We start from the raw sequence: 18,420 nt of genomic DNA on the forward strand, positions 1-18,420 counted from the left end.
AACAGCGACAAGGTTGCAGACTGCCTCTGGCGTCTCCTGCTGCATGGCTGGTTCAATCGGCCGATGTCTCCGTTAACCGCTGAAAGATTTCATCGCTGAGCCACCTGAGCTCCTGCTCCACAGGGCATCACCAGCACATGGAGCGCCTGGCCAAGGTCCCTCACCAGGTGGACAGCTGACGGTGGTGGAGGCTCAGATGCGTGCCTCTCGCCCGCCACAACCACCTCCCTCCCGGCCCCCTCCCCGCCAGGCTCTGTCAGAAGAGGGGTCAGCTCAGAGGGAGCCAGCTGTCACCATGCCCTCACCTGCTCAGGGACCCTAGAGACCACTGGCCAGTCTGTGCTCACAGCTTCCAGTTCCCATCCCTCCAGCCATCCCGCCTGGACTGCCTCCGGTCCCCCACTGGCCCTGCTGCCTTCCTGGGACAGTTCTTCTCCCCAAAGGGGATCAGGTCCCTGCTGGGGCTGCCTGCTTCCCTCCCGACAATCTGGCCGGCCCAGCCTCTCCAATTCAGGGACCGGTTCTCTGGTGTGCTTACAATACCCTCCCAGCCCCTGCACGCTCGATTCGAGCTGTACAGCAGAGATTCAAGATGTGCCAGGGGAGCCCAGGGCTCGGGTGGTCAGTTTTCAGCCATCCCCTCCTGGGGCACCCACCCTGCCAGATCAGTGACGCCACGGGCACAGCTCCGCCCTCATGGGCAAAACTGCTTTCTGGCCCAGGCCGGACCCCGCGCCCCCTGCACCAACTGGCCGCATGGCTGGGTGCTGTTTCTGAAGCCACGGAGCTCTGGGGTCCAGTCACTGGCTCGTCATTCTATCCTCTCAGCATGTGCAGTTATCACCAAAACAGAGAGTAAATGGGTTTTTAAAAAATTGATTTCCCTCTATTTAAGTGAAGGTTTAATTTAGCACAACTCTGCAATTCTGTATTGGAAATGTGGGGTTATTTTTAATATCTTTATCCCCTCGCCCCCCCCCACCCCATACAATCAATCCATCATCCAAGGAATCTTTCTGGAAATGGCGGGGGGAGGGGGGCGGGGAAATCACCTATCACTTGCCAGCCTGCATGAAAAACTGGGTGCTTTTTGTTTTTTTCTTGAGACGGCTGCAATCTAATTGCTGTTTACACAAATAACACATAAATCGAACGAAACAGAAGCGGTAACTGGCGCATTTCCAACAACTAGCCTCGACAGCCTCTTATCCCAAGGCGGGAGGAAGAAAGTAAACTTCAAAATGACTTGAGGGAAAGGTCTGTTTTCATGACAGATGGCAGCAAGGGCTCTTCAATGCCAATTGAATCACTTTCCCTGGGTTTTCAGATGCTGCGTGGCTCCGGCACACAGCCTGCCGCACCGGAACGAGGCAGAGGATGAGGGTGACTTGGTGCTGCGGGCTCACCAGCGGGTAGGAATCGTCTCGGGGCACTTCTGCCCCAGCTAGCAAAGAAAAGGACTCTTTTGTCTCGCGTGTTGCGGGCAAGTTACCGTTCTGGAGAACGGTGTCGTGCGGGGTGATGTAGAAGGCCGGGGAGACACGGGGAGACCTTGCCGAGGTGGACTGGCACCGTGGTCTGGACAAGGGGCTCCAACATCGCAGTCATCAGGAAGATGCCACTGGACCGGGCAGCGTTCCATTCTGTTTCCTGTGCTGCTGAGGGACCCAGGACTTGTGTCTGACACAGCGACTCCCAGGTTCACAGGACATGGCCCGGGATGATGTGCGCAGCCACCGTGTCCATCTCCGTGACTCTATGGAGGGCCTTCCTGTTTTCTCTGCCCTGGTACTTTACCTAGCAGGATGTCCTTCTCCAGGGACCGGTTTCTCCTGATGACATGCCCCAAGTCTCGCCATCCCTGCTTCTAAAGAGCATTCTGACGGCAGCTCGTCCAGGACAGACCTGTTTGTTCTGACGGTCCACAGAGCTCTCTGTACTCTGTCCAGCGTCATCCCTCAAAGGCATCAGCCCTAGTCCCGTGATGCCCTCTTCACCGGATGGGTGGTGTTCTGACTCCATCTTCAATACCCGGTTTGAGAACTTTCAATCCGATCAGAAAACAAGAGGAGCTCATCATGAACGCCCTCGCCAAGGGGCCTTTCTGTCCCTCTGCCAGAGCCCACCCTCTGGGGCTCCTTCCCTTGGGGAGGTAATGGGGGAGCCTTCCTCTCTGATCTTGTGAGTAAAGCAGACCCGGTGTCACAGTGGGTTAAGTGCTGGGCTGGGAACTGCAAGTCTGGCAGTTTGAAGCCAGCAGCTGCTCCTCCGGGGAATGAGGCTTTCTCCTCTCACGGATTCATCGAGCCACAGAAACTCACAGGGGCGGTTTGACCCTGTCCGATAGGGTCCTTCAGAACTGGCACCAACCTGCTGGCTCCTCGCTGGCTCACAGGGACCCCAGCCTTTCCCCCTCGGCGGAGCTGCTGGTGGCTTTGAACTGCCAGCTGTGGCGATGGCAGCCACGTGTAGGGTTGCCCCGCCGTTGGCAGGGTTGGGGTTCTGGTGTTTTGTGGGTGAGGCACCTCAGGGAGGAGGCCAACAGGGGACATCTGGCCGAGGAACTCTAACCGTTTCAGTGCCGTGTGAGCAACACAGGCGGCCCTGCGCTGGTGACCTCAGCTCCTGTCGCACTCAGGACCACGACCTCGCTCTCCAGATCATCTTAAGCCCCTGCCCTGATGCCTGTGGCGCGGAGCAGAGCCGCCCCGCAGGGCTTCCAAGACCGTGGCTTTGACGGCCGCAGGCTGCTACGTCTTTCTCCAGGGGAACTGCTGGTGGGTTTGAACCACTGACCGTTTATTTGGCTAGCAGTCAAGTGCTTCGTAACTGTGCCCCAGAGGCCCTGGGCAGCGTCTTGTTGCTGGTCCTAAGCCCAAGGCAAGGTCAGGAGGGCCCCCAACAGAGCTAGGTCTTCTCCAAACAAGAAGCCCTGCTGTGCAGGAAACAGCGTGGCGCACCTAGAACACAAGAGCCCCAACCCTCTGGTGGAGCCGCTGCCCCACACCAGGGCACTGTCCCAAGCCTTTTCCTCTCCTAAACCCCTAGGCAGCAGCCCTCCTGGCGTAGTGGTTCTACGTTGGGCCGCTCACTGCCAGGTTAGCAGTTAAAAACCACTAGTTGCTCCGTGGAGGTAAGATGAGGCTTTCCACTGGCACAGCTCTGCCCTGCCTTACAGGGCGTCATCAATTGGCGGGGCCTCCAGTGAGGTTTTGGTTGGCGCCCCAGGAGCCTCTCTCCCTGTGCCTCCGGCCCTCTGACCCACAGGAGTAGCCCCCTTCGTGGGGGGTCAGCAAGCAGCCTGACCCCAAGGCCTCGCCGAGGGTAGGTCTCCCAGCAGGGATATCACTACCTTGAGGCCCACAGGCCCTTTGGGGAACCCAAGACGGCTGCTAGACGTCACCCCGCACGTGTATCCGTCATAAAACAGGCGCAGACCAAGGCATTAACCACGGCTTCCGTTTAATAAGGGTGTTAGTCAAAAGTGTGGCTTTGAAAATCTCTAGCTGGCTGTGAGAAGCGAGGGGCCGGGGACCCTCGGCTGCAGGCAGGAGCTGTGCTCGGCCCTCACTGCTGTGGTCCCACCGCAGTCCACCACCAACAGGAAGCCCACCTCTAGAAATCACTAGACGGATGCATGTGAGCGGATCGACTTCTTTATAGAATCAGGGTTAGCATCAACGTTTAAAACTATCAAAAATAAGGGTGCCACCTCACGGTCATCTTCTTTGGGTTGGGGGGAGGCTGCTATTTTCTAAGGGGACGAAAAAGGAAAGGCCAGGTTCCCCACAGTGCGAGCCCACCGGTGCAGAGGGGAGCCACCCACGGGGGTGGGGGCTGCAGGCTCCTGCACGACAGCCCTCCCCTTCGCTCTCAGAAGCAAGATGGCAACCTCATTCGAAAAGGGAAGCTAGATATTTTAAATAACTTAAAAAAATCATTTTTATATAAAGCAGCAAAAACATATTCCTCTCTCTCTCTCTCTCTCTCTTGGCAGAAAAACGTCCACAGGAGCACAGGGTGAGGGGAGTGGCCTGCCCACGAGAGCGGGCCCCCTCAGAGCTGGGCGCCCTCGCCCTCAGCGGCAGTGGAAGGGGCTTCTTTGGCATCTTGGCGCCCTCTTGGACTCTCCTCTGGGCTCGAGCGCCCGGCTTCCGCTCGGGCCCCGTGGGGGACAGAGTCCTGGCCGTTAACAAGCCCATTCTCAGCGGCCTTGGCCCGGCCTGCAGCCCCCTGTGCGCTGCCCTCCTCCTGCAGGCTCCGGAGCACGAGCGGCAGCCGGGCGTCGGCCACGCTGCCCTCCAGCAGCCCCAGGGCGCTCTCCTCATAGCGGGGCAGTGGCGCCTGCTCCTGCAGCTGCTGGCTGCACAGCGCCCGCTTCGCGGCCGCTCCCTGCAGCACCTTCTCCAGGAGCTCCTTCTCGCCCAGGCGCAGCTTGACGGCCATGGTGGCGCGGGCTGAGAGCTGGGCACCTTGCAGGAAGGACTTGTCTTCCTGGAAAACAAGGCGGGGCGGGGCTGTCAGCGGAACCAGGGGGTGGGTGGGTGACGGAGGGCGGACACACACACACACACACACACACACACACACACACACACACACGGCCACTGGGGGGTGATGGGACCTGGTGTGCCAACTAGGTCCATGCTCTCCATGTCTCCACGCCCACATCAGACTGGGCCATTAAAGCGGTGGGCTTTCGTGTACAAAGGACACCTCAAGGGGGCAGCGATAAGACAAGGCCAATGAGAAAAAGGCGCCCAAGGCCCCTGGGGCTCCAGCCTGTCTGGGCCGGCTCACCCATGCTCACCAGCACCTTCCTGGGCACTGAGGTAACAGGGCTGCCCTGGCAGGCCATCTGCCCGGCAGAAGGGCAGGTGGATACGTGGGTGGGTGGGTGGGTGGCTAAGAAGAAAGTATGTGAAGCCAGGGGCTCAATGGTCCCTTGGGAAGCAGCCATGTTTCTGACGTGGTGAACACAGGCTTGGTGCTGGGTAAGCGGACGCCCTGGTGACCCACCAGCCATGCTGCTGGCCCTGCTTCTGGAAGGGGCTGCAGCCTGGGCACCCGTGGCTGCTCTACTCCAGCCCACAGGGTTGCTCCCATGCAGGACTAACTGCAGGGCAGTGGGTTCCAAGGTTTTGACTTAAGAGAATAAAGAGAGCTTCACAAGGCTCACGACAATGTCCACATCTTTACATCCATTTCTCCACAGCCTTCTGCAGCCTCCCTCCCTCCTACGGCCACGCTGAATGACAAAGACCAAACGCCCCGATGATTTGGCCCAAGGCTCCCCGTGCGTTCTACTTAGGAAGGGCCCCATGCCAACCATCTTTCAGGGCAGCAGCGCCCCACCCCTCCCCGAGGTACCTCAATGGTGGTTTTGTAGGTTTTTAAAAGCAGCGAGGCCCTATCTTCCAGGAAGGCCCACAGCTTGAGCTCGTTGTCCCAGCTCACAGGGAATTCCGAGTTGCCCAAGGTGAAGATTCTGTCGATGGCACTGTCCCCCAGCAAGTGTTCCTTCAATTCCTCTACAAGAAACAAAGTGCGATCTATTAGTGGGAAGGAGACGCCTTTCCAGCAATGCCGTTTCCCAGGTCAAAGCTCTCCCGGCTCCATGAGCCCGGCGAGGCTTCTGGGGAGGTCAGGCAGCACCGCCTGTCTGGGATCCAGAACCCGGCTGGGCATAGCACCACTTTCTAGTTTACAGGGAACCCTAGTAGGCGTAGCGCTAGACTACTAACCGCAAGGTCAGCAGTGTGGAGCCAGCAGCTGCTCCTCAGGAGAGCGCTGAGGCTCTCTGCGCCTAGAGACATAGTTTCAGACACCCACGGGGACGTCTCTGCTGTCCTGTGGGAATCAACATGACGGCAGTAGGATTTGGGGGACGGGGGTGAGGAGCCTGTTTCCCCCAACCAGGGTGGCACACTCCTGTGACAACATGCTCACCAGCCACACCACCGGGTGTCCATGCCCACCACCTGACCAGGCGAGCGGCTGCTTTCTGACACGGAGATGGGCAGAAACTGATGACACAAATCTTACCCAGGCTCCATCTGCCTCTACTTGTCAGGGCCCTGGGGGCGTAACACAGTGCATAAGCACGGGCTGCTGACCTCAAGGCCAGCACCTCGAAACCACCAGCTGTTCTGAGGAAGAAAGACGGCTTTCCACTCCTGTGCAGAGTTAGTCTCAGAAACAAACCCACAGGGGCAGCTGTGAGTCAGCATGGACTCAATGGCAGGGAGTTTCTCAGGTGTCAGGGATGTACAGTGAAACTAAGGTAGCATCTCAATTACCTGCCAACAGGTTTCAGAAATGGGGCGCCTTCGGCAAGGGCCCCAACACGCAGTCCCACTCGGGGGCCTGGCCATCTGCAGTCCTTATGAAACCGAACTAAGGCCCACTGTCAATGAATCCCGCTCTAAGGGACAGCCCGCTGCTGCCCAAAACCCCAGCGTTCCTCTCGTCAGTGACGTCCTTTGAGGGCATGCTGCTCACTGTGCCTACAGAGAATCACCAGCCCTGAGGAGAGTCTGGGCCGGTCGCGGCTTTGTTTGAGAAAGCAAATATCAGCTGGTCTCACTGAGAGGAAAGAATGAAGGTGGGCTTGCTAGCAGAGGGCAGCTGGAGGAAGCAGCTGGCACGTGGGATCCTGACCCTCCGTTCCTGCACCGTGGCTGCTGGCGGCCTGTCTCTGGAGGAGCCCACCTTGGCTTCCCCCGCAGCCTTCTCTCCGTGACGGACAGCCAGGAGTCCGTCATCCTTCGTTGGATGGCACATGATTTGTTGACGCTGGTCCGGAGTGAACCCTCTCACACCTGGGAGAAGATGGGTGGCCCCAAGGCACTGGGGAAGGACACAGACCTCGAGTCGGCCTCCTTGCGGGCCCCTGTGTCCTCGAGTCCTTCCTCAGTGGCCTCGGCCCCCTGCTCCACATGTGTGTGTGACACCAGAGCAGCAGACCTGCTCCGTGCCCTCTGCTGGGCCTGCCCTTGTCCTCACAACGGGCCTCCTCAGCGCCACAGGGGCTCTGGGAGCAGGTCAGCTCCAAGCTCTGATCAGGGGGCTGCTCTGTGGATGGAGGGACGGCAACCCTGCAAGGTGGACTGCCAGGGTCCTCAGGCCTGGGTCCTCGGGCCTGGCCAGTGGCTGCCCTCTGAGATGGAGCTTCCCTGCAGGCCACGGGAACCCCAGTCTCACCGGCTGTGAGGGGTCAGAGGGACAATGGGACACATTCCCCATCGTGCCTGGCATGGAGAGCTATTGGCTCTGACTCCGAGTGACCGTCCATACAAAGACCGCCCTGTCCGGGGCCCTGCTCCCCACTGTGGCCATGCCGGAGCCCAGTGCTGAGGCCGCTGTGCCAGTCCAAGTCCTTGAGGTCCTTCCCCTTGTGGCTGACCGCCTACTAAGCAGATGTGCTTTATCAAAGAGTCCGTGAGCCAAACTCTCCCCAGCCTTGCTTCTTGGGAGCGTCCTGACATCCGTCTGTCTGTCCTTGTGGCCGTCCATCCAGGGGCATTGGCGAGCAAAGCTCCATGCAATCAGGGAGCATTCCAACATCATCTCACCTCGCAGTCAATCCCTCCAGGGCAAGAACACGAACATTTAAGGCTACCTGGCGTTTGAGCCTAAGTAGAAGACTAAGTACAGCCTGACTGGGCTGCTCCCAGGGGCACAGCCACCCTGTGTCCAGGGACAGTGCCCGGTCTCCTGCATCCAATTCCAGAGTGGGGGGCACAGGAAGACCGCTCTCAGGAGTCCCTGGTGCCGTCTGTCTGTCCCACCCATGGATCACACACTCGCTCTTTCCCACCCCGTTGGTTCTGTCAGGATTTAGCAGGTTTCGGGCAGTGCCCATGAGTGGAGCTCCAAGGGACCCCTCAGGATGTCAGGGTGACAGAGGAGCCAGCACCGGGGCAGCCCAGTCTCACCGCAGGACCCCTGGAACGTGCCCTTGGTGACTAGTTGCTGAGGGAGGCCGACTCCATGGTGGTGAGGTGGTGGTGCCCATACCCCATGCTGCGGACCCCAACAAGTTGCCTGGCATGAAGCCGCTGGACATTTCCAGTGGCCAATGAGGTCGGTCGTGTGGCCCAGGCACCCAGCACTGACCAAGGGGACAGCAGCAGCAGATGATCTGCCCTGCTCACTCTGTGCCATTTCCTCTCCTCCGGCCCGGCGGCCGCCTGACCTCCGCCCTGGATGTGGCTTACCTTCCGTCATGCAGAAGACACGGAGGAAGGCCAGGAGCTGGGCGGAGATGGGCGGCTCCGTGGAGTGCAGTGCAAAGACGCTGGAGCTGCAGGTGCAGTAAGTGAGACCAGTCACCCACATGCACCCCTCCTCTGCAGAGTGCCCATCCCATCACCCCTGCAGGCCCGGGACAGCAGAGCGCGGTTGGTGCAGCAGCAGCCCCCTCGGGAGGCCTTCCCTCTCACCTATGGGTGCTCATCTTGGGCTGCAGAGTCTAAATGCACCCATGGCTGAGCAGGCGGTAACAGCACCCCTCCCCCCTGTAATCTCAGATCAAATGCTAGTGAGCCTAATGTAAAGAGCTGGCTTACCCAGCTCCCTAGGAAGGGGCCCTCGAGCCCTGGGCCCAGAGATGCCTCCCGTGCAGCAGAGCTACACAGGGCGGGGCAGGGGCAGGTCTCTGGATCAATCACTGCAGAGCTCAGAGGTGCTAGAGAAACCCGCATGGCCAAGAAATGGCAGTGCCAGCCACTACCCTCCCAACGACGGCGGCCCCCGGCATACTCCCAGGAAGAGCGAGCATGCCCCTGGGGACACATCAGTGTCTGAGAAGGCTCTCACTACCAAGGCCTCCATGGCTTCCCCCCTCAGCTAAAAGGAGGAAGATCGGAACCCCCGCCCCCGCCCCACCGGTGGCAGCTAGTGGAAGCCCAGTGAGTGCTACATACGTTGGGATGCCTGCACGGGCCAGGACCTCAGCCTTCATGGCGTACAGCCTGTCGCCCTTGCTCACGCCAAGCTTGATTTTCACCCTGTCATGTGCGTTGTGGTCAAAGAAGAAGCCGCTGTGGATCACGAACTCAGCGTTGGATCGCGTGCCGTAGAAGATGTAGATCTGCTGGCGGAGGGGGGTGTCAGGCCAAGGGACGGCACAGACAACACCAGAGCAACTGCACCCATCTGCCCTCCTGTCACCCACAGGCAGGGGGACACACATCACACAGTGCCCGAGGCAGGCTGCAGAGGGCCCTGGGAAGGCCCTGGGTGAGGGATGAAGGCCATAGAAGTCACTTCTCAGGAAACCCCATCTGCAGGACAGCATGACATCACCCCCCGCCGGCCACCTTGGAACAAGCAGGCCAACCACACAAGAACCTTTGTAACCCTTCCCTTCTGTTTGGTGGACCCAGGGGTCCAAGACACAGCCCTGAGACACTCGCCCCGTGGGCCCTGGCCTCCAGACCTGCTCGCCGGCCCGGAAGTCCTGCAGCGCCACACACTCACAGCGGTCATCTTCCAGGTTGTAGCCGGTTGTGATCTGGGTGGGGAAAGAGTCCTCGTCACAATCACAGGCTAAGGAGGTCCGTTGCTTCACCAACGGGCCATAAGGCTCGAAGGCCTCTGCTCTGCTCTATGGGGTAGACGCAGCAGGAGCGAGAGCCTTCGAAGCGTGGGCCCTAGGAGCCTTCTGGGAAGGCTGCCCTGGGGCGGTGAGGCGTCCAGGGTCTATTTGTGGAATCAGGGAGTTGAGATAACACAGGGATGGGCAGCTGGTACCTGGCAGATGGGGGCCTTCGAGTCTAGGAATTGGCATTTAGAGGCTTATGGGTCACATCAGGCTTTTGTGTCTTTCACATCCTTCCGTGGCCAAAGCATTTCTAGAACTGGACCAGCAGTTAGTTAGCCAGAACTAACCCAGACAGGTATCAATGGGTTCTGGTTCAGATGGGCCCCACAGTGCTACTACCCAATGTCTGTCTGACATGCTTTCCTAACCTCCAACAGCACCCTTACCTTCAAGGTGGGGACAACATGAGCCCTCAGGCTGACAGGGCAAGGGCAGGATTCCCCCCATGACCTGAGGGGGCACGGGGAGTGTGACAGGAAGTGAGGGGCCCTCTGCTGTTTCCTGGGAGCCCCATCTATGTCCCCAAGCTTTGTGCACAACACAGACAGCAGGCAGGTCCAAGCCGGGGCCCTGAGATGGACAGACGGACGGATACACACAACCAGAGATGATGCTGTCCTCCTTCATGCTTCTCCTTGAGTAGGACCGTGACACAATCTGCCACCACTGGGATGCGGGCGGGCAGGAGACAAAACAATGCCCGTTCATCACACAAGGCAGGCAGGGGATACCCAGGAGGAATGGCCACAGTCCCATCCATGTTTTGGGTGAGTTTCCTGTTGAGTCCTTTCCCTAGGTGGGGTAATGCTTGCTGCAGCCAGATCTACTCACCACGCAGGTGCAATGCAGACGGCAGGCACTGGGAACTCAGCAGGGGGTGGACACAGACCTCAGAGGGAAGTGAGTCGGGGACGGAGGGCAGGTGAGATTAGGCATGTGGGGCAGTGTAGGCTTAAGTCACGATAGGCAAGCACGGGCTGACTGGCTTGTGTTCACTCTCTGCAGTGGTTTCATGTGAAGCTGTCCCCACAGGACAGGAAGCAAGCCCAGGTGGGCTGTGCTGCCCTTGACGGGTTGTCCACCCAGCAGGGCTCAGGGTAGCTCCCGAGCTGCAGCACATGCCTGCAGGGGTCGCAGACCCTTCTGTAAAGAAGGCAATGCTGCGTCCAGTGACTGGTGGGGACTCAGTCTGAGTGGGGCTCCATTCCTGCTCGCCTGGCCATGCAGGGTAAGCGGCTCACACACCCTCAGGGCTGCACCAACACTCCCCGAGGTGCCACCGCCTCCTTGTGGCTGCAGAGTTGCCCCAGGGCCCTCAGCTGCCCCTGCCAGCCTTCCAGTCACACCTGCTTCACCATCACAGCAGCCACAGCACGACACAGTCCAGCGGCTCCCCCACAAGCCACACCACCCAGCAGTCGTGCCCCTGACACTCGGCCCAGTCAGCGGGTAACAAGTTCAGCACGCTCCCTGGGAGAGCAGGCAGGTGGCTCTGTCCCATGTGCTGGGGCAGGAAGGAGGGGCAATCAGGCCTGTGCAGTCTGTGGTTCTGCAGAGAAGAGACCCTGCAGGACACGGACTGCCAAGTCTCTCTCCCAAGGAGAGGCTGAGGGGGGCAGCTGAGTGCTTCAGCTACCGAGCTACCCGGGGCCCAGACTTGCAGTTCCACCCATGCACGTGGGTGCCCACCTACGGAAGCCGCTCAAGCCTGTGTGGGATCTACTTCAACGGCAAAGATCATCCTGTTTCCTGAAACCTGGGTGCCGTGTGAAGCGTGTCTGGGGCCAGTACTCACCAGCTCTGAGGGGGCAGCGACCAAGAGTTCACAGACACACATAGGCAGGATTCACCTACGGGACACCCCCCTCCAGGAAGTCCTCTGAGCCCCTCCCTCTGCCCCTCTGGTGACGCGATGGGATGAGCTGGCTTGGGGAGTATGCCGGCAAGGTGCCCCCTTGTGTCTATGCAGCCGGGGCAGCCGCCTCACACACCCACTCTCCCTGCCAGTACGCAGTCGCATGGTCACAGGCAGCGCATCAAGCCCACCCGTCCTAATCCACCACGGAGGTGTCCACTCAGCCCACGGCCTAGTTCGTGCCCAGAAGTAGCTCAGCAGGCCTTCCCTCCAGCTGCCTCTGAGGGGTCTGAACTGCTGACTTCTCACCAGCCCCGACTCTGGACCTACAACCAAAACTGGCTACCCCCTGGCCTCGGTGTGAAGGGGCAAGCTGCCCTGGGGTCATTCCTTACAGCAGCAGACTGGCTCAAACAACTGACCTTCTGACCTCTCCCTTGGCAGCTAGCACCTAACCCCTGGGCCCCCAGGCACTGGCCCGGGCCTCTCTAGACACAGAGCCACTCAGCAAAGGAAGCCTGTACACACATGCTGGAGACCTCACGGACACGCAGACGGCCCGCTTCTCACAGCCTGCCGGGGCCCCTGAGCTGCCAGGCCCTCGCTGCTCCTGCTTTGGGCTCACTGTGACTGGCTGGATCCTTTGCCCTTCTCCCTCCAGACCCAAGTTTGGGGACATGGTGAGAGGCAGACAGTACTGCTGGGTTACAAATGTCTGCCGATGTGCTCAGTGACAGCCAGGTCGACACACAATCAGAGGATGCTCATCGGAGACACCCAGGCAGGAAGACAAGCGCTTGTCTGCGAAGCTGAGCCTGCGTCTGCAGCATTGCGCCTTTGTACAAAAGCGATGAACAGTGAATAGGACTAAGATACAACGTTCGAGTACGAGAGCAGAAAGCCTCCCAGCCCACCAGACATCATTTCCCATCATCGAGCGCCCTCATTGCAAAGGGGGAGGGCCGTCTGGGGGAAGCACCTTAGGGAGGGAAGATTGGTGCCCGGCTGGCCGGGGTCGGTCCCAGAGCCTGCAAGGGAGCTGGGAGGATGCTGCCATCAGTCCGCAGGGTCTAGTGAAATACACACTGATGTTTTGTATTTGAAAAGGGGAAAAGAAAACCATTCCATCTTCATTTACACGGAAGCAACACAAAACCAGTGGGGGGAGGCGCAGGGGGGTGGTGAGCAGCTCACAGGGGAAGGGTCAGAACATCTGCTCTGACTCCCCAGCGGTGGCTCAGGGAAGGCGGGCAGCGTGGTGGGAAAGGCCTGTCCCAGGCCCGCAGACGCGTTACTTTCTGTGTGCTTACGAGAAAGAGTCTTGTTCTTTTTAATGTTTTAAGTTCTAATGGGAACCAGTGACCTAAGTGAAAGTCAGAGTCTGCAGGCACGGTGAGAACAGAAAGCCCGGCGCAGGGGCCTCAGCGTGTGAGTGCGTCCAAGTACAAATACGTGGGTGCAGGCACCGGTGTTCCTCAACAGCACAGACCCTTAGATGTGGGCACACACACGCGCGCAGATGTGGGCTTCAAAAACCCCGTGGAAAATGGCATTTAAAAGTAAATAATTTTTCCACCAATTTTATGAAGCACTTATATACACACACATTGGGGGAGGGCCTTCAAAAATTTCATGGGAAAATTCCACAATCTTTCGATCCCATTTTCCACAAGCTCTGTGGAGCCCCCCGCCCCGTGTGTGTCTGTGGACGTATAAGGGGCTTCAAAGACTGTGGAAAATGAAACCAAAGGATCGGGAGTTTTCATAGGAATGTTTAAAGTCCCTGGTGTTAAGAGAAGAAATGGCAGACGGGCACATACAGAGAATGGCACCCATCAGGGTCCGTGCCTACTGAAAGCACTTCGGGGTGAACCCCCAGGGCCCAGAGAGACTCAGAAGCACCAAGAAAGACCAGGGGCAAAGAGGGCGGGTGAGCCAGGTGTGTGCAAGGGGCAGATGGGGAGTTGGCTGGGAGTGTAAGCTTTTCACCAAAAGTCAATTTAAAAAAATTTTTTTAAGGAAGAGAACAATCAGATATGAAAACTATTTGAAAGAAATTGTTAACTGTCCTCTTATGACTTATTTACATTATCTCTAAAAGAACAAAAGAGATGAATATAAATCTTACTCATTCAGGGAAACAACTCCCAACCATGTTCCTGGGTGCTGCCAACAATCGAAGCAGCTTGAAATGAAGCCATTCCTCCTTCTACCACTTACTTACAGCCGAGGGACCTGACCTGGGCTAGACGTGCCCCACCGTGCCGCCCACCTGCACTGCTCACGCATGTACTGGCCGGCGCTCCGTCGAATTCAGTGAGTAAGATGCAGTGAGAACGAAGCTCAGTGCAAAAATGGAGAGCCCATCCAGGGCCTGGAGCAGCAGTCTGACCCTCTGACATGCAGCCCTAAGTGCACTGGGTAAGCTCAGGGTTTCTCCAGGGCAGCTTAGGTCTGGAATCCCAAGAATTCTGAGCACCAGGACCCCCCACCCCCCAACTGCAGTGAACAGGAGAAGGGGCATCACCATCCCCATGCCCTAGGCTTCCCACACTTGCCTGCCCCTCCTCACCCCCTGGAGAAAAGCAAAGCCAGACACAGGGCAAGGTTTGTGGGCACACCAGAGGATGGCCAGAGAGCAGGACAGAAAGCCAGCCCCCCAGAGAAGGGAACCTCAAAAGAAGGATGTGCCCATCCATCAGTGGGGGCACAGCCGGTGAAGCCAGGTCGTGGCTCAGTGGCTGAAAGGGGTCTGGTCTTCAAGCTCTAGGTGCTGAGAGAGAAACACCATCTTCACCACCGGATGGAGGGGAGGGGAGGGGGCGCTCTCTCTTCAGAAACGACTGACACTGGCCTGATGGAGTGCCCAGCTCCCATCCCTCAGCCCCCCTTACCAGGCCGTTGGTGTGGTTGCACATGTCCCACAGCGGGATCAGCGCCAGCGTCACCCGCGAGCCGTCCTCCGTGGGGATCTGGTTTTGTCTTGTCATCACAGAGGACACAGCCCACCTATGAGAAGGGGAGGGGGTTGTAAACGTCAGAACATGTGAAGTCTCCCTGTGAGAAGTGGCCAGGCATGACCCAGACTACCAAACCCTCTTCCTTGGGGACCAGGGTCATGTGCGTGTCCTCGAGGTCATTTCAAACCAGTCAAAGGCTCGGGGGCCATTCATTGGTGGGGGCTAGGAGAAGGGGCGAGCCCTAAGAGCGCAGGGACTGGGGACCTCAAGTGATTCCGAGGGCCTGGTCCCCCAACCCGGAACTCCTGATGGGCCTTTCTTTCCCTGCAGACCAGATGGCACGCCCTGTCCTCCTGTGGCCATGCTGACTGTGGCCACAAAGGAAAGGGGTTCTCCCATCGAGCAGCAGTGAGCTCAAGCGTCCCTATGCGACACTGGCAGAGGCCACTTAGGAGGAAAAGCGAAAACCGTGGTGTCCACCTCACTCCCAGTCTGGCCCCACAGCCTCACTGGACCCCAAGGGACGGCCGGCCAGCCCAACCACCACTGGCTCTGACTTCAGAAAGACGGGCTATGTCCACACTCCCCACGGCCTCCCACTGCAGGCCACCCCTGCAGAGATCCCATCTTCACGAAGGAACCCCATCACGTGACCACCTGTGTGGCAGCCCTGCTCGGCCCGCACCTCGCGCCAGCATACCCACCTGTAGTCGTCATAAGTGAACGAGTCCTTCAAGGGCAACTTGCTGGCGTGAGGATGGGTCTGGGAATTCCACGTCGGAGAGAGCCAAGGTGGAAACAGAGAAGCGGGAAAACCAATCAGTCAGCAGAATTGCATTATTCCACTGCTAACAGATCCTAACAAGAGCCAAATGAAGCAGGAGGCGTCCGGGCCGCTCCGAGGGATCATCACGCGATTACGCTCTCATACATCACTGTCAGCTTAATTTGTGGTGCCCAGCAGCCGCCGCGAATCTGCTGCTTCGTATTCGGCACCAGAACCCACAGACACTGCAAAAACAAGCGGAAGGTGGGCTGACTTGACAACAGGAAGGCAGGCCCAGGCCTGTGGGTGTCTCCGGCCAGCAGGAACACGGGGCCTGGGTGCCCAGGGCCAGTCTGGTGGCGTCTCCGTCCCTTTGTGCCTGATGTTGTGGCAGAAAGGGCTCTGGGACCAGGGCGCGCATTCTCGAATCTGCCTGCCCTTCAACCATCTGGATGGGAGCCAGCTTGTTAGGTGCAAACGCATCCCACTCACACACCGGGCGGTGGCACCACACAGAACCCCAGGAAACACAGCAGCGTGAAACCACAGAAAATATTTCCAAGGAAATCAGAATCTGTTAATCGAGGATCACAATCTTTAAATCTTAATCCCCTCACACAGACGCACGCACACTAGACAAAAGCAGAGAACGCTGGATGAGAACACCCCAAACTGCACACTGAACAGACACGCTCCTCGTTTCTGCTCTCTTCACGACGCCCCCACCTTAGATCTTGGAAGCACTTAAAAAACTTTGTCTCAATTAAGAAATTAAAAGCTGCAACCGTGTCATTTTAATCTTCAGTTTCAATTACAGGCTGATAGACAGATTGCAGTAAGCGATCAAACGAACAAATTGCGTTCGTCGTCTGCAACGCGGAGGCCGGCTGGAGCTGTCCCCGCACCCCGCAGCCCGCCAGGCCGCTGATCTGTCATCCCTCCCGTAATGCACTCTCTGGCACCGCACGGGCAGTCAGGACAAGGTAAAAGTGGCATGAGCCGTAAATCAATTAGGGAACAAAAGCTTGTGCTGGAGCGTAATTTTCGGCAAATTACAGATGACAAACGGCTGCCAAGTGGGCCTCTGGGTGCCTGCCTCTCTCCCTAATCTGCAGCGGGGCTTCCCACTGGGGAAGGGAAGTGGGAGCCAGGAAGGGTGTGCTCGCCAAGATACAAAGGAAGGGAGAGCACTTCTCAGTGAGCACACTGAGACAATGCAGAAGAAGACTCTAAAATCCATCAGCACAATGGCCAAACCAGGGCCCAGGAGGGTCTCCTCCCTCAAGAGGGGATGGTGGGGCTTGGGGAACTAACGCCCCTTTCAAGTGTTAATGACTGACCTGGGGTCACAGGGCCACTCCTTAATAATTAAGCTCACCACAACCAGAGACCAACATTTCACCATAAGCAGCATGGGATTGAACAAGTAAGACCCATTTGTCCCCTCAAAACGGATTTTGTAATTCAAAGGCCCACAGAAAAACCCAAGGGATTTAAGGACAAGCGATGGTCCTGCTAAAATGTCCTGTCACAACGGCCACTGGAAAGGGCTTGGTGCAAACACCGGGAGGGAGGAAAGTCAGTTGGCTGGGCTCTGTGGTGTGCACGTCAACTGCAGGGCTCACTATGCAATTTGGGAAGCTGGTAAAACCAACATCAAATCCCCAAGGCACTGACAATTTAACACCCTAGCGCCTCCCCCACCATTTTTAAAATTAAATACAGGGAAAGTCGGTAACATTTAAAACTGGACTGCTAACCACCAAGATGACTTGGGAAAGAAACCTTCCGACACTCACTAGCTTTGACACGCTCTCACAAGTCGTGGCCTCCGCAAAACACAGTCACTCCCAGGCACCGGCCCTCGGGCTTCCCGAGAAGCACCTGTGGCCTGTGTTTTCGCTCGAGCTCACAGTCTGATGAAGTCAGACAAACTCCAGGACAACCTGGAGACGTGCTTTCAGGCTGTGTGGTTATGTAACCTTGCAGAGCCTGAGAACAGTCGTCCTCCGACACGTTAAGAAAAAACAGGGTGTGCGTGCTCTACTTAATACCGATATAAAAAGCCATTCTGCCACAGAAACATGCACTTAACAGTGACGCCGGAGCACAATTGGACATCAGGAGAAAGCAGGGAACTTCTGCGGCTACTGCTCTCGCCTGTGACACCACCGCCACCTACTGGTCTGTGGCGGAGTGGCTGACGACTTCTGCTGCACTGCCTCCGAAATGGTTGTCAGTCCTCCCTCTCAACATGACCGACCAAGTGATGGTGTCCCGGGACCCTGCAATGCCCAAATCTCATAAAAGAAAACACAGACTTGTGAACATAAATGTCCTCACAGCCTGGAAAAAACTAACAAGAACACAACTTTTTCCCTCTTTACACATCGTCCTGTTTCTTCCCTGCTGAGGACTGGGTTAAGGACAAAGCACACATCTTCCAACAACAGGGGCATTAATATGAAATATCCCGAAACCCCTGGAACGGGCTTGCCTGGCTGGCTGTCTTGGGGCTCTCAGGGGTGCAGAGCCAGAAGCAGGACTGACTGAGGCGCCTCCTTCCTTGGGGCCAAACCCTGGCCTGTCTACTCACCTCCGGAACCCTTCCCAAAGAAAGCACTTCCGACCTCTATTTAACCGAGAAGGCTCCTAATGCTGACCCTCCATTTTGCTTCCTGCACACGGGAACATATGGGGTTGAGAGTGCAGACAGGGGTCCTCATAGACCACCGTCAGCCAGACCACCGACATGGCCCCCCACAAAGCAGGCCCAGAGTGGCCGGGGGCTACCCAGCACTGAGAGCACTAGCCCAGCCACAGGCTGCCTTTTGTGTTAGTGGCCAGTCTCGGCTCACTTCCCTCAACAGAATTCCCATGGAAGTTGGAGAAGCAGGCCGCGGTCTCCAGTGGCAAGTCCTGCAGCCGGCTCGGCTGGAGACCCTCCACCTGCGCCTGGGACGAAACAGTCGCCACGTTTGCACAAGATTCCTATCTCAAATTGTTTGTTTGGCTTCAATAAAAAGGAGTAATATTGCTAAATACGTGAGCATGACATTTTGAAGAATTTACCATACTGCACGGGCCCGGTGGCGACGCTTAAGGAAATTAAAAAGCACTCCAGTCAGCAGACTTGATCCTTATTAAAGTTCTGCCTTGAACTATCACTCACGTAAAACAAAAATAAACCAAGAAGAAATTTAAATAAAACCTACGGATTACAAAGAGCTGG

At 57.6% G+C, this 18,420-nt stretch overlaps 1 protein-coding gene across 1 annotated transcript in view; it reads right to left on the minus strand.

Annotated features, from left to right (window-relative positions):
* Positions 1-3,445: 3,445 nt before the first annotated feature.
* Positions 3,446-18,420, minus strand: part of SETD3 (SET domain containing 3, actin N3(tau)-histidine methyltransferase) — a 49,844-nt gene continuing 34,869 nt past the window's right edge. The window contains exons 7-13 of the mRNA XM_075532445.1: positions 15,127-15,185; positions 14,357-14,471; positions 9,443-9,517; positions 8,928-9,094; positions 8,220-8,305; positions 5,371-5,531; positions 3,446-4,494 (exon numbers count right to left, since the gene is read on the minus strand). Of these exons, the coding sequence (XP_075388560.1) occupies positions 4,057-4,494; positions 5,371-5,531; positions 8,220-8,305; positions 8,928-9,094; positions 9,443-9,517; positions 14,357-14,471; positions 15,127-15,185 (1,101 nt within the window). The 3' untranslated portion in view covers positions 3,446-4,056. The remainder of the gene's footprint in view (positions 4,495-5,370; positions 5,532-8,219; positions 8,306-8,927; positions 9,095-9,442; positions 9,518-14,356; positions 14,472-15,126; positions 15,186-18,420) is intronic.

This window comes from Tenrec ecaudatus, chromosome 14 (genome assembly GCF_050624435.1).
Source record: "Tenrec ecaudatus isolate mTenEca1 chromosome 14, mTenEca1.hap1, whole genome shotgun sequence".
Classification (NCBI taxonomy): Eukaryota; Metazoa; Chordata; class Mammalia; order Afrosoricida; family Tenrecidae; genus Tenrec; species Tenrec ecaudatus.